Source organism: Crocodylus siamensis, chromosome 3 (assembly GCF_052110815.1).
Source record: "Crocodylus siamensis isolate JL-2025a chromosome 3, ASM5211081v1, whole genome shotgun sequence".
NCBI lineage: Eukaryota > Metazoa > Chordata > Crocodylia > Crocodylidae > Crocodylus > Crocodylus siamensis.
The window spans coordinates 238,242,504-238,270,018 of record NC_143397.1 but is presented as its reverse complement, the minus strand read 5'-3'; the positions used below and the strand labels follow the sequence as shown (position 1 = coordinate 238,270,018).

The window sequence follows — 27,515 nt, the reverse complement described above, 5'->3', positions numbered from 1 at the left end:
CTAGTTACAATGTAGATGTTGCCAGATTGGAAAACTAAATATAAGAAATGAAATATGTTACTAAAGGCAAGTGATATCATCCTGTCAAAAGAAAAAAAAGACATCCTATATGAGCTAAATGCTCTTTCTATGGTAAGCCAATTTTCCTCCTAAGTAAATTATAGCAATAAATTTAATATAATTTGGTAAAATCTGAAGCAGTCAGCTTTTGGGTAAATTCTCTTTACAATTATTTCCACCTCAAAATCCAGAAAAGTGCTGGAGCCTTGTTATCTGGTCTGATTCTTAGTAGGTTGTTTTAAATATAGTAGGTATACACACATACACACACACGCACCCCCCCACCATATATTTAGCCAAGAGTCAGATTAGGCTACAAACCTTTATTCACTCAAACAGTTCTGTTCACTTGACTGAACCTAGGCACATAAGTAAAAAGTTGTCATGTAAGGAAGATGCTTAAAGGTCCAGTTCTGACATATATGGCACACTTGAACACAGCCCACATTCATAGATTCATAGATTGTAAGGCTGGAAGGGACCTCAGAAGTTCATAGGGTCCAGCCCCCTGAACCAGGCATGAAAGACAACTGGGGTCAGGTGATCCCAGCAAGGTCACTGTCCAGTCTCCTCTTGAAGATTTCCAGAGTAGGTGATTGCACCACCTTTGGAGGGAGCTTGTTCCACAGTCTGGACACCATGCCTGTGAAGAAGTTTTTCCTAATGTTGAGTCTGAAAGTCTTTCAGGAGGCTGTGGCCATTACTCCTAGTTTACCCCAAAGGTGCCCTGGTGAACAGCTGTTCACCGAGCCCTTGATGTACTCCCTTAATGTAGCAGTAAGCTGCTACCAAGTCCCCTCTCAGCCTTCTCTTTTTCAGGCAGAAGAGTCCCAGGTCCCTCAGCCTTTCCTCGTATGGCTTGCCCTGCAAGTCTCTGATCATATGGGTGGCTCTTTGCTGGATTCTCTCAGGCTTGTCCACATCCTTGTCCTCCAGCTGCGGTCTCACCAGTGCTGAGTTTGAGCGGAAGAATCACTTCCTTGGATTTGCTGGAGATGCATCGATTGATGCATGACAGTGTATTATCAGGCCTGCTGGCTACTACGTTGCAGTGACGGCTCATATTCATACTGTGGTCTGTTATAACCCCCAGGTGGCTTTCATTCATGGTGCTGGTCATTTTGGTGCCACCACGCCTATAGGCTGTTTGTCCCCAGGTGAAGCACTTTACATTTCTCAATGTTGAACTTCATCAGATTCCGTTCCACCCAGCTTGCTAACCTGTCTAGGTCTGCCTGTATCTGTAGCCTGTCTTCCAGCATGACCACACTGCGCCATAACTTGGCGTCATCCGCAAACTTAGCAAGTGAGCTCTTCACCCCCACATCCAAATCAATGATAAAGATGTTGAAAAGTACTGGACCAAACACTGATCCCTGTAGGACACTGCCGGCCACTTCTCACCAGGATGACACAAATCCATTAATTTGGACTCTCTGGGTCCTATCCAATAGCCAGTTTCCCACCCGCTTGACTGTCTCAGATTCAAGCCCATAATCCTCCACTTTTCTCATGAGGACATCATGGGATACCAGATCAAAGGCTTTTGGAAGTCAAGTTATACAATGTCAACCTCCCTGTCACGGAGTCACAGAGGTGCCCCGTGATTGTGAGGGTGATTGGCAGAGCTGTCAATCACCCAGGCAGCTCAGGTGCCTGGTTGCCAGGACAACCAGGTGGTCACATGGCCGGAAGAGGGCAGGGCCTGGCCTTTATAACCAGCTTAGGCCAGAGCCTGAGACACAGTTCCCTTCTGGCTGCCGCAGGAGCAGGAGCTCTGCGGCTCGAGCTGAGTGGCCTGAGCTGGTGGTCGCAGCCTTACCCCACTAACAGGCTGCGATGATGCAGGGAACAAGATCACCCTGACTGCAGGTAGGACTGAGAGCCCTGGCAGGGCTTGGAGTTATTGTTAGGCATGTGGAGCCTCTGTTTATGTTGCAGCCAGAGGGCTGGAGTTTAAGTTACAGTTTACACCGGAGGACCGGGTGAGGCTGTAGGGGAGCGAGGAGGCCTCAGGGGAGCTCCCCAACAGCTTGGGGGTTCCCAGTGCCCAGTTGGGGCACAGTGCCAGGGGCACTATTGTCGGTGCTGCAGGGCACCATATTGCGCCAGGGAGGCGCGGTGTGCGGGGTTACAGACCCCGGCCCATAAGGGAGGTGTTTAGCCCCAGAGCGGGGCAGCGACAGAGCGCGAGGCGCGCGGTGTCAGCCCTAGAGAGGGCAAGGCCCCGGAGCGGGGCAGCGACAGAGCGCGAGGCGCGTGGTGTCAGCCCTAGAGAGGGCAAGGCCCGGAGCAGGGCAGAGACAGGGTGCGAGGCGCGTGGTGTCAGCCCAGAGTGGGCAAGGCCCCAGAGGGGGCAAGGCCCAGAAGGACGAAGTAGCTAGGGATAGCGAGCCGGCCCAAGGGCGCCGGCAGATAGGGCGGCGAGAGCAAGCCGGCCCAAGGGCACCGGCAGATAGGGCGGCGAGAGCGAGCCGGCAGTTAGCTGGACGCCGGCAAGAAGCCGGACTCAAAGGGGTGCCGGCATTAGGCGGCGCTAGCGAGACGGACCCAGAGGGTACCGGCAGTAGACGGCACTAGCGAGCTGGACTCAGGGGGCGCCAGCGATTAGCTGGAGGCCAGTAAGAGAGGCCCGAGGCGCCGGGAGGGGGCTGGAGATAGGAGCCCGACCCAAGGGGGTGCCAGGTGGGCGAGGAGCCCCAGGGCCCGAGAGAGAGAACGAGGGCACCCGACGGGCGGGGGACCATCCAAACGTCCCCAGAACAGCTGCGAGGCTTGGGGCGTGCTGAAGGGGAGGTTTGGAGGCACGCATAGCCCTTAAGGCGGGACGCACATAGATACCCCAGTCTGAAATAGGGACAGGAACAACAAGACCGTCCACTAGGGAAACTGGCAGCCTCCACATTATATATTTAACCATCAAAGTCGTGGTGGGCGAGATTCTGAGGGTGCTACGTCACCCTAACGTGACGGTAGGGAGCGCTAGGGGGTTCACGGCCGTCCCTAGCCGCCGTGCCCTCACACTCCCCTCTCTTGTCCAGGTGGTGAGTTACCTGGTCATAAAAGGAGATGAGGTTGGTAAGGCAAGACCTGCCTGCAATGAAGCCATGCTGTCGTTCAGGATCCTACTTTCTGCAAGCTTATTGCAAATAGACTCCTTGAAGATTTTTTCCAGGATTTTCCCTGAGATAATTGGCCTATAGTTACCCAGGTCCTACCTCCTGCCCTTCTTGTAGATGGGCACAACATTGGCCCTCTTTCAGTCCTCAGGGACCTCTCCAGAGCACCACTGGTTTTGGAAGAGTTTTGCCAAAGGTTCTGCGATGACTTCAGCCAGCTCCGTCAGCACTCTCAAATGAAGTTCATCCGGTCCTGTTGACTTATATATGTCTAATTTTTTCACTGATCACATACCAATTCTATGGCAATTGTAGGAAGACAGCCATTCCTACCCTGCTCCTTCTGCACCCTACCTGGCATGATTTTCCCTTTGGCCCAGTGAAATACTGAGGCAAAGTAACCATTCAGGAATTCAGTTTTCTCCTGAGTGGTGGTAACCAGATGTCCTGAGTTGTTGAGCAATGGCTCCACACTCCCATGTGTTTTCCTCCTGTTCCCTGTGTACCTAAAGAAGGACTTCTTGTTGTCCTCGATTCTCATGGCTAATTTGGGTTCAGTGACCATTTTAGCCTTTCTGATCTGTTCTGTACAGGTGCAGGCCGTGATTGTATAGTCCTCTTTAGGGCCTGCCCCAAGCTTCCATTGTTTAAAAGCCTATTTCCTTTTTCTTAAGAGGACCATGATTTCCCTGTTTAGCCAAGAGGGATTCCTAGCCCTTCTGTTTCCTTTTCTCCACATGGGAATGGACTTCCTTTGTGCTTCAAGGATGGTATCCTTAAGGAACGATCACTCTCTATGCATGCCTTTTGCCTTTGGTCCCTGGTCCCACAGCACTTCTGCACTAGTGACCTGAGCTTGTTGAAATTTGCATTTTTGAAGTCCAAGACTTCAACCCAGCTATCAGATTTGTCTGCCTTGTCTGCCTTATGATGGACAGTGAACATGATGGTTTCATGGTTGCTGTCACCCAGACTTCCCTCTATATTTACATCTGTCATCTCCTTTGGCCAGAACCAAGTCTAGCAGAGTGTTGCCTCCTGAGTCAGGAAGAGCTCCTCGACACAGATCAGGAAGGAACACAACCCATCTGACCTGACTGAGGGTTCCTCCCAGGAGATGTCTGGATAATTGAAGTCGCCCATGATGACCATGTCTCGTGTATGCGTGACCTCTGTCAGCTCTTGGGCAAACCCTAGATCAAGTTCTTCCCCCTGCTTTGGTGGTGTGTAGTATACACCTACAATTAGGTCTCTCTTGCTGTGCCCTTCCCTGCACCCCGTCCCTGTCCCCCCCTCAGCTTGATCCAGAGAGTTTCAAGCCATTCTTCTTTGAAGCCAATGTCAAAGTTAAGCAGAATTATGACTATGTGCACTACGTTTCAGTATTCAAAGTATATTTTTGCTACCACTTGAAAGATGTGATTCATTTACATTATTCACAGTAAATAATATATATAGGTAGCCCTTTTTCAATAGCTTACCTCATTGGTTTCTGCTCCATCTGTTTTAACATACATAATACGATAACCATTTACGTGCTTAGAAGCAGGATCCCATGTTATCCTTGCAGTGCTGTGTCCAATGTCTGAAAATCTCAAGTTCCTTGGTGGACTTAAGGGCACTTGGAAAAAAAGTAATTAAAATCATGAAAATAGGTCTATTTTTATCTATGAAGGACCAGCTGTCTTGACAATGAACAGCTCTATTTTCCAGTCTTATTTTCCTATGATCATATGATATTGTTAAACCATATAACAGTCTCATGATAAGTTATAGTTCAGGTTCCAATTAGTAAAGCAATGGCTTAAAATTTATGTCTACATGACACACGGACTTGCACACCCAAGTACTAAATGACTGTGTAGTACCTAGAGATACTGCACAATAGTGTCCCCACACAACTTTGTGGTAATGCTGACTATGCAGTAGCTCATTACTACTGTACAGTAGCGTCACGTCACAGTTCATGCCCCACAATGCTACTGTGCAGTACTAAGAAGCTGCTGCACAGTAGTAATGAGCTACTACACCGTAAGCTTCTCATGTAGAGGTGGCTTTTGTATCCTAATTCATTTCAATGGGATTACATATGTGCTAAGAGCCAAATCCCAAAAAGCACTGGCACCTAGGCAAGGGACAGAAGTTACACTTAAATCAGTTTAAGTGATCAGAAACTGGTTTAAACCTGTAGGAGAACAGAAGCTCAGTGCACATAAACCTGTTTCAAAATGGCTGAAACTGGTTTGAGATAAACCTGGTTGAATGTAGTATCAGACTTAACTGATTTGGGTCAAACCAATTTATGAAATTTCTGTCCCAGACCCCTTCCTGGTTCAAGTTAAATCAGTCCCCCAGCATCCCAGTATGCTTTCCAGCCCTGGGCTGGGCTGTCTGCTCCAGTGAGGAGGGCTGGTCCCACCCCTGTGCTCTCTGGCTGCAGCAGTGAGGGCTGGTTGCCTAGAAGGGGGGAGGGGAGGGGAGGGGCAAGCCTGGCTGGAGAGGCTGGGGCCAGGGAGGGGGCGTTAAATACCCTTTCCCTGCCCAAACTTACTGCTGGCTGCATCTGTGGACTACAAATCCCAGAGACATCTGGAAGCAGGAAAAAGTGATGAGCAATCCTGCAGAGTCCTGCTGCTATAATTCTGGACTGCAAATCCTAGAGACCTTGGGGGCAGTAGGAAGAGGAAGTGAACACAGCCAGAGAGCCATGCTCTAGCACTCCCTGGCTTCTGGCCCGAGTCATTGCAGGCATGTGGCTGCATTTCCTGAATCAAAGGGAAATATCTCTTCACCTCCGTTTCAATTTAATCCATGCAGCTTAGACTAAACTGCAAAGACTGACTTGATTCAGCTTTGGGCTTTCTGACTGTCTGTACCTAGCCCTAAACTCCCCGTGACATCAATTTATGTACCTAGCTCTTACCAACAGCAGAGAAAGTGCCCAAATAGGAATTTTATACCAAATACCTTTCTGGGTCTGGCCCCAAATACTTTGCTAACTTGGGGGTCTAAGACAATGGTAAATATAAGAGGCAGTGATGATGAATATTGAAACTGAAAAAATAAAAATTGGGATCTTGCTTGTATCTGAAAGTAGACTTGGCTTTATACTCAACAGTATTTTCCACAATCCTACATTTCAGTTCGTATGAATTTACTTCAACCGCATCTGTGCCCCATATGTGTTTGCTAAAAAACTTGCTGACAAGGAATGTTAGAAGAGATGACAGCTTTTAAAGGCATATAAGACAGTCAAGAAATGGACAATAACGTTTGATTTCTACATCTAACTCCAAAGTGCATCACAAATATTAAATTCAAAGCATATATCACAACAAATTCATATTTGGAGAATATTTGACCACAAATTTTGACCTATATTCACACTAGCGATGCTCAAACATTCTAACACTTGCCCAAAAGTGAAAATAAAAAGATGGTGAGTACAGTGAGTCTGCATTCATGTGACTATTAGAAAAAATATTAGAAAAAAAATCCACTATTTGTTCTATTTAATAAGCTATTTCATTTAACAGGGACACAGGAGCTGTTAAAACATCTCATTACAGCTACAGGGATATGAGTTCAAGTCTTGCTCTGGCTTCATGCCAAAAGTGACCTTCCGTTCACCCAGGCTGATCGTTCAGCCTGGAAAGTCAAGGACAGCTGCTGTATGTGAGACTTGCCACATCACTCCCCTGTGTGCCACTGACTAAGAAACTGGTATGCCTTAACCACACAAGCCCAATGCACTGTTAGTCTCAGATGGACCTTCTTTCTACTGGGTTACCCTCATATTTGTCCATATAGTTTCTTTTATAAGGTTAGGCTACCTCCTTCCAGAACCTTCAACAGGGCACCTGATTTCTCGGAAAGTGAGAACTAATGCAGCGACTCTAAAGAGAATATTAGAGATGCTGTTTGATGGCTACACATTTCTCTCTCCATTATATAGAACATTCCTTGTATGTAGACAACATTGCATTTGGATGAAGTGTTCTCTGAGCAGCAACTTCCTTTAGGGCATAACCCACACTATATATTGCTTAATTGGTGTAAACAGAAAGAAGACTATGTTAAATCTGTTTCCCCTCACTTCAGGGGGAAGCAATTTGGCTATCTCCACTGTTGGTACAAGAAGCCCTAGTACCAGCCTTAAACTTGTTGCAAATTATTTCCTCCGCACTGTAAACTCAGAGATAGACCAAATTTAAGTTCACTCCTGCCCTCACATGCTCACTCCCCGCCCAAGAGTATGAGCGAATAAATATCAGCCTGCAGAAGCCCCCCCAAAATGCTGCTACTTTTCATGAAGACTGCTGGCACATGGGAGTAAGGGAGTGCATGTGAAATTTCATCACAGCATTAAATGGGCTACAGTGGTTGTACTGCTAGCTCGTGTATTGCTTCATATGGTATTTAGAGCCAGTATTCAGGACCTCATACAGTATTTAGGCCAATTTGAGCCTAAATATGTAAGGAAATGCTTAACCAATTTCAAAACAAACATGCAAACTCCATCTGCTATGTGAAAGGAGCATTAGGGAAAGGAAATGAATTACGTTAGAGAGGGGTATGACACCTTCTAGCTTTCATGGTATTCCTCTGGGTGGAGGGACAGGAGTATTGTGGGCTGGCTTTTCCTTCCAGAAGAAAAGCATGCCAATAATGCACCCAAGGCAGGCCTCTCTCACCCTTCCCCAGAAGGCAGCATGCGCAGCAGCAACAAGCAGGAGGTGCAAGCACTGTGTGTCATGGGGTGTAAAGCATTCTCGGAATCACAGTCCTCTAGAGCAGCAGAGGAGTTCACTGCTGCTCGGGGCAACTTTCACCCCAGAAACTACTTTCACCCCAGAAACTCCCCAGAATACCTTGCACTGCATAACATACTGCTTATGCCATTGCAATTTAGAGCTGGGAAATGCAAAAGAGTAGAGGAGGAGAATGAGATACCCCACACCTTCCTTCTGGCACCCCTCCCCTTATTGAGACTGGGGGCACATGCCCTGCTTTCCCATCCCATAGTACACTGCTGTTTCTTTCTATCATGTGTGACCTGTGCAATGTATTTAATTTCACTGATGGTTCCTCAACCTGATGAAGGTTATTTAAACCTGAAATCTTGCTATGAAGTATTTTTCCAACTATTTGAGTTGGTCTAATAAAAGATATCAGATTTACTCAAAGAACCTCATCTGCCTCTGTTGCCTTAGACCAACACAACTACAACCTACACCCTTGTATCACAAAGTACACTAACTGGTCTCACTGTATTCCTTTGGAAATCTAACCTCTTGACTATAATAACTAGGAGTCTGCCTAGATCAGAGGGCCAGCTGCCATTTTCAAGGGCTTAACATGACTGGGTCCCCACCCCCCATGCCTTTGATTGGCTAAAGGATCCTGGTGGCCCCACCCCTCGCCACTGATTGGTGGAGAGGGGCAGGACTGCACAACAGGTAGCCCTCTCAGCCAATCAGTGGTGAGGGACAGTGGCAGCAGCCACTTTGCATACTTGCCTTCCTGCTGGCAGCCTCCCTCCACCCTTTCCCCAGGTGGGCTCCGTGGCCGCAGGGACTACTGGCTCCCACTAGGAACCCAGCATTTTATTTTTAGTAAGTTTTTTTTCCCCCGCAGACTTCACAGAGATTGCCCAATTTCATGATTTCTGCAAAATCTGCATAATCATGATTTGGGTAGGTCCCTAATAATAACTGTGATATGACAGAGAATTCTGCCACCTATTATTTAATATTTGAAGTGAATTCCTTGACAGTGGCTCAAGATGTAAAATAAAGTACTTGCTAATTGTGCACTAGTATGGTATAGGGATTTTTTGCTCTTCTGTTAACCACTGAAGATTTGACTTTTCTATAACTCAAGTAATGCTACTGCAAATTTGCAAATTGGGCAGATCACTGTTACATTTTCCAGCAAGAAAGTGGCATGTCAATTCTGTGGTTGGGAACCAACATAGATCACAATGCAACAAATAAAATGCTAAAGGTAGTCTGAACAGTCAAACAGACTGTCTGCTTTCAGAGGTACCACTAGCTAGACTGTGGGAGACTTGGCTGTTTCCTTCCTGCTGGAAAGGAAGTCCAGTCTCTCTTTAGTAAAGCAGGATGGGTTGTGTGCAGTCATCATCACTGTTTATTCATTTCTGGTATCAATACCAACCCACCCACAGAAGCAATTGGAATTACAACCTTATCAATAGCCACATGGATCTGCTCCTGTTGACAATTAAGTGATCAATTCAGGCAGACTCCAGTAGAGCTAAGCCTACTCAATATAAATAAAAATACAGGCCACCCACTGCATTATAACATTTCAGCTCTCAGCAGCAGCCAATCACTTTCAAGAGCTTAGACATAACAACCAAGCTGCTTCCTGTTCAGCTGCCCCCATACCAGCTTTGACTCGTGACAGAGTCCAAATCCCCTGGAGGGCTGACTTCCCCATGCATGGCCTGGACTCCCCTTCTTGCAGTTACCACTGCCTTCCTCCTGCACGCAGCAGGGATTACAAAGTCTATGAAAGGCCAGCTCCTCCCTTTTCCCACATTTTGCCATTTCTTCTCCTGCTACCAAACCAACAGCAGCACCTCATTGGATTTTTTTACCATGGTTGTGCATGCAACACTTCCAACCCTCCCACTGTTCAGCTTCCAAAGAAGCAGGAGAGAGTTGGGACACTTCTTCCAGGCACCCCAACCATGCATGGGCCTCTCCTTGCCCACTTCGCTAAACGCAAGCTCCTTTCTCGCATCAGGAGAGCAAAGGCACCTGGATCTAGTTCTGCCTTCTCTTCTAGGCATGCTCCAACTGAGTTAGTTGTTGCTGGGCTTTCATTACAGGTCAGCCATTTCCAGTATATAGCTTAACTTCTGCAGTTTTGATTGAGGTATTTCTTGAAAAGTGTCAGTCTGGTCAAGGGAAAAAATCTAGAGATGCAAGCCCTGGTCTAAAGCAGGACATGGATGGAGAACATTAGCTGGCTCCTGTGGTCTAAAGCATCCATCCTATGGAATCCTGCAAGGCAGGTTCTGTCTGTTAACTGTTTGTCCACCATGAGAGAAGGCCGAGTCCTGGCTCACTGATTGATCCCACAAGAGTGTAGGGTGCCTCCTTCTTCTAGACTTCTTCTGTGGCACCTGAAGTGGAGGTCTCTGCAGAGCTTGGGCCTGTAGGGGGTGTGTCAACAAAGGTCTCATCCATTACCCGGAAGCGGATCTCCTCCCCAGTGTCCATGTACCGGTCATGTGCTCCTTCTTCTGTCTCATATTCCCATACCCACACCTGTTCTGCTTCATCAAATTTAGTAGGCTGTTGCAGAGACTCTGGAGGGATAATGATATCATCAAAGAACCCAAGAGAAACATGAACTCCATCCTGACTACAGTTTTTAATATTCTAAAAAGGAAAGCCTACAAAGGATGGAGGACGGGATTCACCTCCAAGGACGATTACTCCGCGCTGGTCCGGTCCTGCAGGGACCAAACCAGGAAAGCCAAGGCTGCAACTGAACTCCAACTAGCTTCAGGCATCAAGAACAACAAAAAGTCCTTTTTCAGATATGTGGGGAGCCAGAGGAAAAGCAAGGGCAATGTTGGACCCCTGCTAAACCAGATGGGGCAACTGACAACTGACGCCAGGAAAAAGCCAACCTATTAAATAGGTACTTTGCGTCAGTCTTTCATCAATCACGTGGGATGCCCATGCCTGCTATGGGACAGGGAAATCTGGGTGAGGGGGATCCCCTACCCTCCATAAATGCTGACCTCATGAAGGAACACCTTGAGAAGCTGGATACCTTCAAGTCAGCTGGCCCTGACAACCTGCACCCCAGGGTACTCAAGGAGCTGGCGAGCGTCATAGCCCAGCCCCTGGCACGGATCTTTGAAAACTCCTGGCACTCTGATGTAGTGCCTGAAGACTGGAAGAAGGCCAATGTGGTGCCGATCTTCAAGAAAGGGAGGAGAGTGGATCCAGCTAACTACAGGCCCATTAGCCTGACTTCTATCCTGGGGAAGATCCTAGAAAAGTTTATTAAGGAGGCCATCCTTGAGGGACTGGCCCAGGCTAACATCCTAAGGGACAGCCAGCACGGGTTTGTTGCGGGTAGGTCTTGTTTGACCAACTCATTTCCTTCTATGACCAGGTGACCTATCACCTGAACAAAGGGAGAAGAGGTTGATGTCATATATCTTGACTTCAAAAAAGCTTTTGATCTGGTATCCCATGATCACCTCTTGGCCAAACTGGCCAGTTGTGGCCTTGGCTCCACCACGATCCGCTGGCTGGGAAATTGGTTTCGTGGTCGGACCCAGAGGGTTGCGATTGATGGCAGTCACTCATTGTGGTGCCCTGTGACCAGTGGGGTCCCTCAAGGCTCTGTCCTGGGACCCATACTGTTCAACATCTTCATTAACGATGTGGACATTGGAGTCAGGAGTGGACTGGCCAAGTTCGCCGATGACACCAAACTTTGAGGCAAAGCATCCACGCCAGAGGACAGGCGGGTTATCCAGGCTGACCTGGACAAGCTCAGCGAATGGGCAGACGAGAACCTCATGGTGTTTAACAACGAAAAATGCAAGGTTCTCCACCTTGGGAGGAAAATCCTGCAGCACCCTTATAGGCTCGGCAGTGCTATGTTGATTAGCACTACAGAAGAAAGAGACTTGGGGGTCATCATTGACCACAAGATGAACATGAGCCTGCAATGCGATGCTGAGGCTAGTAAAGCGACCAAAACGCTGGCTTGCATCCATAGATGCTTCTCGAGCAAATCCCGGGACGTCATTCTCCCCTTGTACTCGGCCTTGGTGAGGCCGCAGCTGGAGTACTGCGTCCAGTTTTGGGCTCCACAATTCAAAAAGGATGTGGAAAAGCTTGAGAGAGTCCAGAGGAGAGCCACGCGCATGATCAGAGGTCAGGAAAACAGATCTTACAATGACAGGCTGAGAGCCATGAGACTCTTTAGCCTGGAAAAGCGTAGGCTCAGGGGTGATCTGATGGCCACCTATAAATTTATCAAGGGTGACCACCAGGATCTGGGGGAAAGTTTGTTCACCAGAGCGCCCCAAGGAATGATGAGGTCGAACGGTCACAAACTCCTGCAAGACCGTTTCAGGCTGGACATAAGGAAGAATTTCTTTACTGTCCGAGCCCCCAAGGTCTGGAACAGTCTGCCAGCGGAGGTGGTTCAAGCACCTACATTGAACACCTTTAAGAGTAAATTGGATGCTTATCTTGCTGGGATCCTATGACCCCAGCTGACTTCCTGCCCTTTGGGCAGGGGGCTGGACTCGATGATCTCCCAAGGTCCCTTCCAGCCCTAATGTCTATGAAATCTATGAAATCTATGAAAAAATCTGAGTCCAGATGAGGAACAAAATATGGGTGAACACTGGCTTTGTGTAACAGATGTACTCATGAATAACTTTCTTTTTTCCAAGCATATTCAGCAGCCAGATCAATGTAAACTTATCAGAGGAATGTTCATTCTAACAGCTGAATGCAGCAGGTTAACATCAATCTTTTTTTGGGAAACAGCAGTAAATACTGTCTTAAAGCCCAGCTGGAAGCAGTTTTATTAATCACTTTTTACATAAATGAAAGGTTTATACACTCTATTCCATCTGCTCAACCATGATGATCAGCCAAACGCTACTTGGTTTATGTGGTTTAATATATGCCAAGCATTTGATGCCGATTCTACATACTAAGCCTACAGCACCTGCAACTCCCAGCTGATTTTCTATCTAGAGACTAGCTAGGCCCAGAATTTTGTTAGCTTCCAAGAAGCAAGATTTGTTTGGTAATATCTTTTATTGGACCAACCATATAGTTGAGAGAAAGCTTTCTGCAACTTTGCATGCCCTTGCCTGTTGTCATTGTTCTTGCTTGGGTAGAAACATTATATAAAATATTCTTAGTTTCCCATACAGGAAGTAGAGCATAAAACTATTTTTACCCTTTTTTATGATCCAAAGATTGTACTGGCACTATATTAACTATTTTTTAAAAATGCAGTGATATTTCTAGTGACAGAGATCTCTCCTAGCTACATAGTTGATCCAGTAACAGTTATTATCGAATAAGTCTTGCTTCTCTCATATTCCCTGAACCACTACAGCTACAACAGCATCAACTTCCAATATCAGCCAAGACTACGTGAATTCAATCATAGGCTCAATGAAGGGCAGGGTAAATAAAACTTCAGTAAGACATCCATATTTAACATAGAGTTGAAGCCACAGCCAGGATCCAAAGAATTTGTGTAAATCTTCTATATCAAAATCAAGACAATGAAGGTGGTTTAGGAAGTTCAGGAATCTGGCCTAACATATTTTACTTCTACCCATATATCTAGGATTCTTAGGCCTACAAAACATAGGTCACTTACACCCTGGGCTAACCTAGTCATGCTTAGGGCACAAAGCAAGAGAAAGAACCCACTTAATTCCTGGGAACAATGAAGATGTCAATGACAAGAGTTAGTTCCACATATCCCAATAGCACTGTTGACTCTTCTGAGTTCCATATTCTCCTTAGGACTGTGGCTATACAGGAAGCAGGCATAAAGTACTTCAAAGCAAGAGGAAAAGGTCTAGCTTGCCTGCCACTTACTAATTAAGTGATACTTGCCAGTGTCTAGCTTGCCTACAACCTACTAATTAAGTGTCACTTATTAAAAGCACGCTATCTGTCATGAGTGTTGATGCTCTCCAGTCCCTAGTTCTATACAGCAGTGTGGGGCTATAAAGGAAAGGGAATCTCCTCTGGCTCCTTTTTCCAAAGGAGGAGAGGTGGCTGACACAGCTTTTTCCTCTACTCCTTGATACAGGAGATGAATCTGGGAGATACTGTAGACAATGGCATCCCCCATGTCAATTAGTCAGGTAAGGCCCATCCTCATCACTTTACCCTTTATCCCTGTGAAGGTCAACATGACCCTTTGGTGACATGAACATAATCAACCTATCAATTTAAAATGAAGAGAAACAAATAATGAATACTAATAATGTGCCTTCACTGGATAAAATTCATCTAATCAGACTGACAGCAACCCTGCATCCTGGCAGGGCCCAGAGGGCAAGCAAGAAGTTTCTCTCCTCCTGAATGCAGGATTTTTAGGGCTGATTATAATAGCAGTCCCTGTACTCTGGGGAAAACTTGCTCCTGCTTCATTTCAGCAGCAAGTCACCAAGAAGCAGGAAGTGGAAGTCATCAGTGCCCTTTGCACAGGCCGACACAGGAAAGAAGCAATCAACAGAAACCATCTCCTCCATTTTTGTAGGTTCCTCCCCACACGGGACAACTACTGCTGCTCCTGTTAGAGAAGACATGGCAGTGGCACAAAGCCACAAGCCAGTCTTTGGCTGCAATAATATGTGGCTAGATTCTGGCAGCCTTGTTCATTCTGAATACTACCCAAGATACTACCCAATGCAAGTTAAGGTGTTAGAATCTGGCCCATAGAAAAAACATCAGTTTTATGGAAAACTATTACAAGACATGGTATATGCAGTCAAAAAACATTACAGGTGTGTCTAAGTCTAGATGGCCCATCAGGCTAGCATGACTAAGGCATGTCAGTATTTGTAGTTAATAAGTAAGGAGGTATGTGGCTAGCATTACAGGTATCTGCTTTCAACTTCCCAACACAAGTGGCTAGGGTAGTGATTTAGGTCTACAGTGAGGTTTCAACTCACACCTTTAGATGTATGAGATGCATTTACTACCCAGCCACCCCACCCTTACCCTGTATTAATTAAATATCAGTAGGAAGAAACTATATGATTTAGTCAAGCTGTAATGCAGAAGAAGATCCAGTCATCTTCACAGATTTTAAAATCTGAGATCTGTTTTCATACACAAAAAAACCTCTTCAAAGTTTCATTAGTGCTGCAGTGAATAAATGTGTAACACCTACATGTTGTTTCCTGCCCTGTAAGGGGGTCGCTAGCTTCTTCTCCAAACATGGCATAAACTGTGACTGTATATTCTGTGTTAGGCAATAATCCATCCAGCTCAATATCTGTCAAGGCCTCTCCCAGTTTAATCTAAAGGCAACATGAATAAATAGGTATGTTATTTTCAAATTAGATCACAATGTGGGAAGAAAAACACCATTAAACCATATAGAAAATGGCATATTAAATAGGGTTAAAGTCTATTTTTATTAAGAAGATTAAAGCCCTAAAACTGAATAAAAGTAAAAGACAAGAATATGCTCATTGGGGCCCAATCCAGCAGAGGATTATACTTATAATAAGTATAATAAATGTATACTTATTATAAGTAAAACCAATGGGACTATTCATATGCTTCAAGTTAGGCACAAGTTCAAGTGCTTTGTTGAACACAGATTCTCTTTGCACCCCTGCAGTCAAGTCTGAAATTTGCCCTCTGATGCCACAAAAAGGTTGAGCAGCTGTACTTGAACACATAAATTGGCCAAGATTGCTGTTACCCTGCACAGGAATAAAATGTCCAAAATTGGCAAAATGCAAATGTTCCAAATGCCAGACAGGAAAATGGAGGAACTATAAGCACATGAATAGCCACACAAGCAACAACACAGCAGAACACATAGTCTCTAATCCCACTTTAATCTACAGCTACATCTAAGAGACTAAGGGTGTCAACACCATCTATATGGCACACACAAGACTGGTGCTGAGAAAGTCCTGCTCACCTGCTCCCACCTGTAATACTTCAGACCTGGAACTGAGGATGTGAAGATGTCCAGGAATGCCCCTTGTGAGTCCCCTTTCTCTGGCATGCCTGACAAAGGGGTTGGAGCAGAAGGGCAGCCCTGGAGCCTCTTGACCACCTCTGGATCACTGGAGCATATTAGGTGGGAGTGGGTGGGTAGGACTTTTCCATAGCCACAAACCTAAGAGGACTATGGAGGCAATATAGATATGTCTTAACAAACTGCACCATCTTGAAAATGGTGAAGTCAGGATACTGAAAGAGGATTAAGAAATGTATTAACTGGAAGTCTTTGTACAAGGTAGAGCTTAGTTTTGCTTTTTGCTAGTTAAAGCATCATTTTCCCCTTCGGTTCCTTGGTGGGTATCACATCAACTAGGACCAAGTGAAGCTTGATTTTGCTGATATCAGCTAGTTTGCAGTCCAGACCCATCCCGTTTTCAACAGAGGACTACAAGCTCATAGTTATTAATTTTGCAAAGAATGCAAGTCTATGTGAGCTGTCATTAGCTTCCTACACCCTTTCACAACCTTGCATGCCCTTGCACGTTGTCAGTGCCCTTGCTTGGATAGAGACCTTATATAAAGCACTCTTACTTTCAGACAGAAGTTGGAGCATAAAACCATTTCAATTTGTTTTGATCTTAGCTATTTTCACAAACCTAACAATATTTCTAGTGACAGATAGTATTATGCTTATAACATGATCTACTCCAGACTTCTAATTTATTGACGTCTTCCATTCTTGTTCTACTGAAAGTTATTTCAATTTAAAATTCATCACTTTATCCTTTCCAAAACTAACCAAAAAAGCCCTACCTTTGAAGAGAGGGGAAACCATTTTGATTTAAATTAAAACAAATAAAAATTAGAGAGATTTCAAACAAAACAAAATGTCAGATCTGGTAATTAAGGTTGCAAGTTCCAGCAGTTTAGATCCGCTTGCACTCTTATAGGCACAGAGATGTGTAATATTTATATGAAGACATCTTATTCTATTTAACTGTCACATCTGCCTATGCCCTGAGAGAGAATGTTGTTCTCATGAGTCATAGAAATGTAGGGCTGGAAGGGACCTCAGAGGTCATCTAATCCAACGCCCCGCTCAAGGCAGGATCATCCCCATATAAACTATCTAAACCATCTCTATCTAAACTGGATGAGTGTTTGTCTGACCTACTCTTAAGAACTTTGGGAACAAACCTCATACCTAACTACTAGGAAAAGGCCCAAAACTTCAAAAACACCCTTTAACTTGCCCCAAGTAAAGCAGGAGGATGAGGCACTGTCAGTGTCCTGCCAATTGGGACACACTTTAACGTGGCTAAAATTTATGGTACTTGTTATATTCAAATGAGAGCAAATTTGTAAACATTCAAGATGAAAAATACCTACTTAGTATTTCCTCTTTAGAAAGTCAGTAATACATGCTACTTGTAACACAGACCAGGTCTTCGATAGTAAGATTTGAAGTGAAAGAAAATATGACATTCTGTTCATTAAATGCTTTATTTTTGAAAAACTAGAACCCATTGGATCCAATGAAAGCTGAATACATCACCTCCTTTTCATCTGCTGCCAGTCCTTCCGTGAGAGGAGCATATAGGATCATGTAACCCGTAGCACCTGCAACTCCATTCCACTTTGCCTTTATGCTGCTGTGAGACACATCATACAGCTGTAGATCAGATGCCATTGGCAAAGCAACTGCAACAGAGAGATGTACAGATTTTTCTGCTGCCTATAATTTGCTTGCTATCATTCCATAAATATTTTGTTTCACTGCAGAAAACACAGGAATCAAGATGCATAAACACACAGAAATACCACTTGGATACTGCAACTATACAGAGTTCATTAGAAGATCCCAGAACGAAGGAGATGGGAGAATGTCTCTCTGCAAGAAAAACTGCCAGCCCAACTACCAAGACAGGATCAATCCTGACACAGTCATTGCAAGTGTTTTCCCACAGTCTGTTTTTTAATATTTCAAGTATCCCAGTACTACAGATACCATTTTTATTAAACTTTCCATGCACAGATTTCACCTCCTCTTTGCCCGGATCAGGAGTGAAGACTGGTAGGGAAGAACAGGCAGAACCACAATTGGGTAACATAGGCAGTGTCAAATATCCAGGCATAGGTTATACCTTCACCCTGCCGATCCACAGTGTGAAAGGAGTGACCATGATGTGTGGCATAGCCAGGAGGACCCCCATACGGCTGGGCTGTACCTAAATCCTTGGATTGCCTTAATTCAGCCCTGATGCATATGTCTAAGTACTCTTTATATTTATAAAGACCACAGTGACTAGTAGGTGGTATCTATACCAGCCTACAGTGCAAGACTAAGGTTGAGTTATGCCCTTATGGAGTCCTCTCCCACCAAAGCCATCTGTGGCTCATCAAGGATCAAGATGAACTATCCCCTTTATAGAGGTGAAAAGAGGAAAGTGCCACTATCCTTTTTGGAGGTGAGTGGAGGAAAGGCCCTACACAGAACCAGAGGCTGTACAAAATGTCACCACCTTTATCACATCCCATTTTAGAAGTCAGTAATTTAAAGCCCTTCTGCAAAGACACTGGGTTCTCAACAGCAATGAAACTTGCATCTATCCCAGTATCTTGAGATGAAACTGGCCCTGCAAACTCAGAGAATTGGAAAGTGCTATTTTCAGTCTAATCCAAGGTGTTCACCCTTTTTACACTTTCTTGAAATCTTTACCTCTTTGGACTTTTGTGACTGTCCTTTCCTGTGTCTCCTGCTGCACTTCTTACCAGGGTGTCCTTTGGAAGACGTTCCTCACCCCTACTCCAACTTTAGGAACATAAGACTTGCGGCGGCTTCCTATATCATTCAGGCCAGGTGCCTGAGATCACAAACAATAAACACTAGTCTAAAATGGTCCACAAGGACTCCTGGCTCTGGACCCTCTGACACACCACATCCATGAAACCCTCATAAAGGACTTAGGATCTTTAGAAAACAAAAACCCTATGCTTACCACTAATGCACAAGACAAAGGCAACACCTAGGGACTTCCAGGGCGGGGAGTCCCCCAGAGCTTTGTCCTCGCCCCCTCTTCTTTTCCCTCTGCTTGTTGTCTCTGGGTAAACATATCTACAAACCCAAATTCACCCACCATTTCTATGCTGATGACTTGCAAACTGATTCAATTCGGAGAGATTGAGAAAGATTCAAAGATTTGGCCATAGACACATCTTTAAATGTTTTTTCTACATACCTTGAAGTACCAGACACTGGTTGTGAACGCTGCAATGCTGGAGCAGATGGAACATCCCAAAGGAGTGTGGGGGCCCTCCTGTGTGCTTGGCAGTGACCCCTGAAGTGGACTGGTCCACTTCTGGTTTTGCTGGGGAGCACACTTTGCGGCCCCCATGCCCCCCAGCTTAGCAATCAGCCACAGGGGGGGACCCGGGTGCCCCCCTCAACCCAGGAGGCACCAGTCACTGAGCCGGGGAGGGTAGGGGGGTCCCCCCAGCGCATTCCCAGGCAGACCCAGAAGTGGACCAGAAGCTTCTGGTCTACTTCCGGGTCGACTGCCAAGCACTCTGGGGACCCCCACGCTCCTGTGGAACACTCCATCTGCCCCAGCTTTACAGCATTCACAAGCCAACTGCTACCTTGAGGTATATAGAGAAAATGTTTAAAGCTGCATCTATGTCCGAATTGTTGAATCTTTCCAAATCTCTCAAAATCAATTCAGAGGGTTCTGATTTGATTCAGAGAGATTAAAGGATCCTCTGATTCAATCCAGGTTCGGGGATTCAGCCACTGAATTGAGCTGAATCTCTGCCGAATCAAATTGGTGACCAAAGCTTTGCACAGTCCTACTGCTTACACTGCTCACTAGTTTACTTCACAAACAAGCAGCTTCAGGCAGTGCTATCTGGACACTGTAAAAATCTGTAAATCTACTTCATCACACTCTTTCAGAAAACTCTCCTATCCTGCAATGCCACAAAAACCATGCAACTCCTGGTGAACTAAGCCCATCCTGCTGACAGGGAATATCTCACTGATTCCTTGTACTGACTCACTATTGGTATCCATCTGTTGTTACCAGTTCCAAGTTTGTCACAAGTTCTCTAAGACAAGAACCATATTATGTCCTGTGTTTGCACAACAGGTAGCTCAGTGGGGATCCAGAGAAATATGGCAATAACAAATAATAGATAGTAAGAGACAAGGTAAAGAAAAAGGTGGAGAGGATACTTTTCTAGTATAATTTTTAGACAACAAACTAAACATCAAAAATGAGATCTAGACATGCACATTAGTCAAATTTAAATTACTGCTGGAAAAGATACTTGACAACCCTAGTAACAAAAACTGAAAATATTAAATAACAATAACTGAAAGCATTAAATTACGAGGAAACTGAAAATAACTACTTAAAAAGAGATAAGTGCACATTTGCTAGAAATTTATATTTATTTTCATTTTAAAAGTGACCAGTAAAGGTAGAATCCTCTCACTTCTTGGACTTCATGAACTCATGGTACTACATACGATTATCTAAAAAGCGTACTACTGTAAGATTAGTGCTAGTTTTCACATTTGTAGGTAATTTTAATCAGTGTCTCATTAGAAGGTAAAAATGTAAACTATAATTTTCTACAGACTTCTACCGGCATGGTAAAAAACCTTTTCAAATTGTACATGTTCAATGACTAATATATATATGTTTCAAACCATAACTTCTGACATCCTATCAAAGCCTTGTTTCTATAATTCTTGCAGCCACAGGACTTTTGTCTGTGATCTGATCAGCTCTCATCTCAGAGAATCAGCCTGGCTGGGCCTAGTCAGAACTTGAATAGGTGACTTCAAAGGAATGCCAGGTGCAAGAGGAAATGATGCTACTGGCTCAGTATGCAACACTCTTCCCTCTGACTCAATAATTAACAATTCTTAACGTGATGTTTTAGGCCAAGGTTTTCAACATTAGTAGCAAGATCCCACCTCACAGTTTTTAAGGTCAGGAGTTTAAATATGCTGACAGACTCCCAAACTATTTAACTGCATTTTGACTACTTAAACAGCGCCCTGCAGGTTTAGCTTAAAAAGGTATTCTTCATTTTCCCATCCTAGTCTGCCCTATCACTGGGACAAAATGGAAAAAGTAAATAAAAAACAATGTTACATAAATGAGAGGGGCACCCGGTATGATGTGTGCATGCATGTTATATGGCCCCACTATACTTTCAAAATCTTAAAAGCATTTACCTTCACAATACCCTTGTAAAATAAGGCAGTGCTTACTTAACAGATAGGAAACTGTGGCACAGAGAGGTTAAGCCATTTCCTTGAGGTCATGCAGGAAGTCTGGCAGAGAAGGAAATTCAACCCAAGTATTGTAGGTCCCTGGCTAGTCCCCCATCCACCTGATCACATGTCCTCTCTTAATGAACTGACGCCAAAGGGAAGCACAAAAGCTATATGTGCCCATTCAACAGGTTTTGGAACCAGTTCCAAATGTTAAGAATGTTCTGATTTAGAGCTGGCCTTTTCTAGAAGGGTACCTGGCTGCAACGTTCAGTCAGAACTAAATACAAACTTCTACAAAGTATAAAAGCATTTGGACTAAGGACTTGAGTAGAAAAATAAAAGAATATAATGCATTTCTATTATAAGCAAATGAACAAAAAGGATTTGATTATGCATCCCTTGCTCACACTGAGCTGTACTTACTCATCCCTCATGCACAAGTACTACAGACTCAGGCCCTTAATAAACTCAGCTAAGATACTTACGTGTAGTTTCCGTGCCACGGAGTCCTTCACTAGCAGCATTTGAATATATAGCAAACACAGCTATCTGATACTCTGTTAAAGACATCAGGTTTTTCAGAACTGCTGTTGATATATTTCCATCTACGACCACCTGTTATGGGGAAAATCCAATGAAATAAATAAGAAAATAATAAATCATTGGTCTTTACTACTGTTTAATCAATGTACCCATCTTACCTATTTGTCAGAATTTTTAAAACACTTCTTACAATAATATCTAAGCATCAATATAGCCATGTTCAATGCAAGACTGCTCACATTTCTCATCTTTGTGTATATATAACACTGAGCAAACAGAGTGGCAGTTATGTGCATGAAGGGGATCCAGAGCACTGCTTCAGGTCAAACAAACTATCAAAAGAAATGCAATTCATGTAAAATAAATTAAGAACAGACTCTTATTGGGCACTTTCTCATATGGGAAAATCTCATTATAACAAGCCCTGTCTGTAACCCATCCCCAATTTCATAATCCCAATCGATCACAGGAACCGATTTTTACATGATGATGATGCAGCAAATTGGCTAATCCTATTGTAGTGTACATCATTTTCTAATTTACCTTTTTCTCAATCCCATGAGGATTATCTGAGGTTTTACAGTATATTTGTTACCTACAGTAGATAACAGTTGTACAGTAGATTTATTATCTATGTGGGGCCCCTGCAAGACATGCTAGGAAATCTGGTCATCACACCAGACGACAAAGCTAACCTATTTAACAACTTCTTTGCCTCCATTTTCCTGAGCAGAGACCAGATCAGCCCCCCCACCAACCCCCCCACCCTCAGGTCCCAGGGGAGGCGCACCTAGGCCAAGGGTCAGTGAGGATCTAGTCAGGGAACTTCTGGAGGGACTGGATATATTTAAATTGGCTGGTCCAGACAAACTCCACCCCAGAGTACTGAGGGAATTAGCTGAGGTCATTGCGGGACCCCTGGCACGGCTGTATGAGCACTCGTGGTGCTCTGGTGTGATGCCAGAGGACTGGAAGAGGACCAATGTGCTTCCCATCTTCAAAAAAGGGAGGAAGGATGACCCAGGAAACTATAGGCCGGTTAGTCTTACCTCGATCCTGGGCAAGCTGTTTGAGAGAATTATCCTGGCACATGTCCACGAGGGGCTAGCAGGGGAGATTATGCTTAGGGACAACCAACATGGGTTCTTTAGAGGCAGGTCCTGTCAGACCAACCTGGTGGACTTCTACAACCAGGTCACCAAATCCTCAGATGCAGGGGTAGCAGTGGACATAGTCTTTCTGGGCTTTAGGAAGGCCTTCAACACTGTCTCTCACCCCATTCTCATTAGGAAACTGGGGGACTGTGGTGTTGACACCTACACAGTCAAATGGGTCGCCAACTGGCTGGAGGGCCGCACCCAGAGAGTGGTGGTGGACAGGTCATTTTTGACCTGGAGCGACGTGGGCAGTGGGGTCCCCCAGGGCTTGGTCCTCGGGCCCGCACTGTTCAATATCTTCATCAGTGACTTGGACAAGGGGGTAAAAAGCACCCTGTTCAAATTTGCTGATGACACTAAGATGTGGGCATGCTAGAAAGGAGGAATAGGCTGCAATTGAACCTAGACAGGTGACAGGGGTGGGTGGATGAGAATAGGCTGGGATTCAACACTGACAAGTGCAAGGTGATGCACCTAGGGAAGAAGAACCAGCAGCATACCTACAGGCTGGGGAATTCCCTTCTTGTCAGTGCAGAGGCAAAAAAGGATCTTGGAGTCTTCATTGATGCCAAGATGAACATGGGCCGGCAGTGTGGGGAGGCAGTCAGGAAGGCCAACCACACCTTGTCATGCATCCACAGATGCATCTCGAGCAGGTCCAAGGAGGTGATCCTCCCCCTCTATGCGACACTGGTCAGGCCGCAGCTAGAGTACTGCACCCAGTTCTGGGTGCCACACTTCAAGAGGGATGTGGGCAACATGGAGAGAGGGTCCAGAGGAGGGCTACTTACATGATCAGGGGCAGCAGGGCAGGCCCTACGAGGAAAGGCTATGGGACCTGAACCTGTTCAGCCTCCACAAGAGAAGGCTGAGGGGGGATCGAGTGGCCTGTTACAAACTAGTCAGAGGGGACCAGCAGGCACTGGGGGAGTCCCTGTTCCTGAGAGCACTTACAGGAGTAACCAGGAATAACGGTCACAAGCTGGCAGAGGGTAAATTCAGATTAGACATCAGAAGGCACTACTTCACTGTCAGGCTGGCTAGGATCTGGAACCAACTTCCAAGCGAAGTGGTGCTGGCTCCTACCCTGGGGGTCTTTAAGACGAGGCTAGAAAAACACCTTGCTGGGGTCATTTGACCCCAGTACTTTTTTCCTGCCAAGACAGGGGGTCGGACTTGATGATCTGCTCAGGTCCCTTCCGACCCTACAAACTATGAAATACAAAATTTTATTACAGTGCTACACACCTCCCTCCCACACACATTCTCAAAATAAAACAAAACATCTACAGAAAGCAAGACATAATTATCCCTACATCTCAATCATAATGCCCATTGGCGTCACATAGAGGGTGCTTGCGGGAGCACGTGCACCTCCTGAGTGCTGTGCCCCCCCTGAGAAAAGTGCCAGCAGCACTTCTTGGTTTGCCACTGCCGCCCCTGCCTTGGATGGCAATCGGCCACTGGTATCCCTCCAGTATTAGGAGGCACCAGTCACCCATTATATTGCCTTTGTTATTTTGCTGCCACCCATCTGCCTGTACAGCCCCTTTTCAAAGTCATTTGTTTAAGTCATAAGCTTCTCCCAGCAGGGACCCTGACTTCTCCAAAATGTCTGGTGTCTCTTGGTACTACATAAATGACCAACTTCCACATTATCTCTCCATTTATCAGTTTTTACCATCACAGCTTTGCTCCCAATGTTGTCTTTTGTGAGTTATGTTATTAGTCAAGTTGAGAACTTTACTAATAATCCCCTTTGCCATTTTTGGTTTGGTACCCCTTGGAATAACATTACAAATGTATAAATGGAGAATGGACATGCAAATAAATACGTAAAAACATGTAAATAAAATAGTATGTAAAGCATATGTAAATAAAAACACAAATCACTTTAGGGCCTCAAGAAGATCTACATCACAGATTTAAATGGAAGCAGAATGAGGCCTACTGTCAGGTGCTATCATTCATAGCTGGTAAATTCATTTGGCTTGTATCCAAATCACATGCTTCCCCTCCATTACCTCTTCTGGCTGTCCTCCTCTTGTGGGATAATACACAACTCTGTATTTCTCCACTTTGCCTGGTGCATGGGTCCAGCTAACACGAAATCCTCTGGCTGTTAGCTCAGATGTGGCCAACTCTGTAGGAGCTCCAAGTGTGGTAACAGATGTTCCTAGGGCTGAAACAATAAAAATAAATGATATTTTTCCTTGCTGAACAACTGTTTGTTGAGATGCCAAGGATCTCTCATTGTTAGAAACTATCTGCTGCTGCTATAATTCATCTTTGATTGCCCAGGTTCTTTTCATCTGTCAACTGGTGATAGATGCAACAGAATGAATTCGCTTTTTAATGTTTTCATGTGATCCGACACCAGAATAATGAACAACACGTTGTTATCAAGGTGCTGAGTAAAACATCAAAAGCACAAATATAAAATGTGTACCAGAAAAATACCATCTCTGACAATGTGGAATCCCTGTAGCAAACAAACATGCAACAGGAGTAAAATACCAGCAACTAGTTCAGGGTTGCCTATTTTCTAAATCACAATTTGCTAAAACAACTCTAATTTATATCAATTTGTTTCTTATCTACCTTTGATTTCCTTCTCCTGTTCCTCCACTCTTGAACACACAGTTCTTGTAAGACTTTCTACAATGGTATGCATGAAGTTAAAATCAGCAACATTGTAGACATGAGTACTGTCAGGTTCAGAGGCAATCTCTTTTAGTTCATTTACATCTGCATTCTTCACACCTTACATTGGAAAAGAAAAACAGAAAAACATTTACAAAATACAGCAGTATTCAAAAGTAATCAAGTTTTACTGAAGTCTGAGAGTTTTTCCATTGACCTAAATATGTTTTGAATTAGGTCTTCAGTCGTGATTTTACTTGCAGGTACTTTTAATTAAACAGAATGGTAGATATCCAATGCTACAGATGTTATAGACATTACTCTAGTATTTTGACGATGTATTTATTATTCTACTAAAATACTAGTAACATTATCAGTCAGTCACAGGATAGAGAAAATACAGTTAATCTTTCCAAAGTATCTTTAACAGTGTCCAATACATTCAGGAGTGTGATAGGACACATACAAGCACAATATACAAACATGAGAGACACAAGATTTAGACCTATAAATACAATACACTGTAATGCAATACAATGTAACAGATAAGGAAGAATACATACCAATAGCAAATAGTTCAATACCAGCATCACGTAGATTTTTAGCAGGTGGAATAACATCATCTTGAGACTTTCCATCTGTGATCAATATACCAATTTTGGACACCCCTGGCCTTGCACCTGCCTCAGGCTTAAAGCTGTTCTCCAAAATGTAAGTTAAGGCAAGACCTTAAGAAAAGGGAAGCAGTAAAAAAAATACTTTAATTAATAAAACCCTCTATTATGTTGTAATGGGATCTAGTAATTTTACTAATTTTACTCCTACTCAATTAAAGAAGGCCAACACATCTATTGAAGGATAACTTATAAACTGAGAGAGGTACTTACTCATGAAGTTAGGTAAAAGTTAGGGCACTGTGACACCTTACAATATCACTCATTCAAAGAGGCATGAGCTTTCATTAGGCTATGGCCTACTTTGTTGGATACTTAAATAAAATCAAGTAAAAATTTACTTAAGATTCAAGCAAAGAGACCAAGTTAAAGGAACAAGGATCTCTGTGTGTGGATTCAGGCCTCAACAGCCTTTCAATACATATAACTATTTTAATGGAGAATAGAAATTTGCTTAAATCCAAATTGGACCACTCATGGTTTCATAAGATTAATGCAATGAGGGAAGTTAGAGGGAATCATTTCCTAGAAAATTTAGCAAGGGGCCTAAATACTATGCTTAACATTTAAAATACAGCTCCTGTTGTGCACACATCTTTGAACTGCCAGTTAAGATTCCAGACAATATTTCTGAAAATAAACTGCTGATTTGTCAGCAGGCATGGCTCAAATAAAAAATTAGCATGCTAATTTCAGGCTGAGAAAAACCATGGGAAAGGTAATTCTAGTTCCACTGGTACAGATCTTAAGGAGCTTTGAGTGCTCTCATGTATCACTGAAATCTCTGGGAGATGAGACTGCTCAGTTTTCACAATTAAATTCACCTCTGTACATAAGGCCACCCAGAGCCATCCCATGGATCCTTAGATTACATAAGAGCTCCAAAAAAATTCAAATAGTCTTATTTTAAAGCTTTTTTTATACTCCTGCACTGAGAAAAAGTTTACATTAAGCAAAGAGAGAATTTAACATTAATTACTGTTGATTTTGGGATCCTAATTTGGAAGTGATGTTAACGCCATATAAAGAGAGGTTGGCCAAAAGTTTCAAATTAATCTCTACTAATCAAATTTATTAGCCATTTTGATTTACTTGCTTTTGAATTTTCTATCATTTATTGTATCCCAGTCTATTCTTTCTGTTCCTAGAGCAGCCACAATTATTCCTTCTACCAAAATAATGGCTGGTGAAAGAGAAATGGGAGAATTACTTATTTCTGAAAAAAAATAATTTGGCAATAATTTCCTTGAAACCCTTCCCAGTTTTTTCAGTCTGTTGTCCTCCAAGCGAGTGCCAGG

The 27,515-nt window shown here is 44.2% G+C and overlaps 1 protein-coding gene across 4 annotated transcripts in view; it reads right to left on the bottom strand.

Annotated features, from left to right (window-relative positions):
• COL14A1 (collagen type XIV alpha 1 chain) overlaps nt 1-27,515 on the bottom strand; it is a 192,358-nt gene that overhangs the window by 117,429 nt on the left and 47,414 nt on the right. For all 4 annotated transcript variants that reach the window (XM_090040565.1, XM_090040568.1, XM_090040567.1 and 1 more), the window contains 7 exons: nt 26,107-26,271; nt 25,502-25,663; nt 24,925-25,082; nt 21,686-21,815; nt 17,469-17,614; nt 15,123-15,252; nt 4,661-4,800 (listed from right to left, as the gene is read on the bottom strand). In XM_090040565.1, coding sequence (XP_089896691.1) covers nt 4,661-4,800; nt 15,123-15,252; nt 17,469-17,614; nt 21,686-21,815; nt 24,925-25,082; nt 25,502-25,663; nt 26,107-26,271 — 1,031 coding nt within the window. The remainder of the gene's footprint in view (nt 1-4,660; nt 4,801-15,122; nt 15,253-17,468; nt 17,615-21,685; nt 21,816-24,924; nt 25,083-25,501; nt 25,664-26,106; nt 26,272-27,515) is intronic.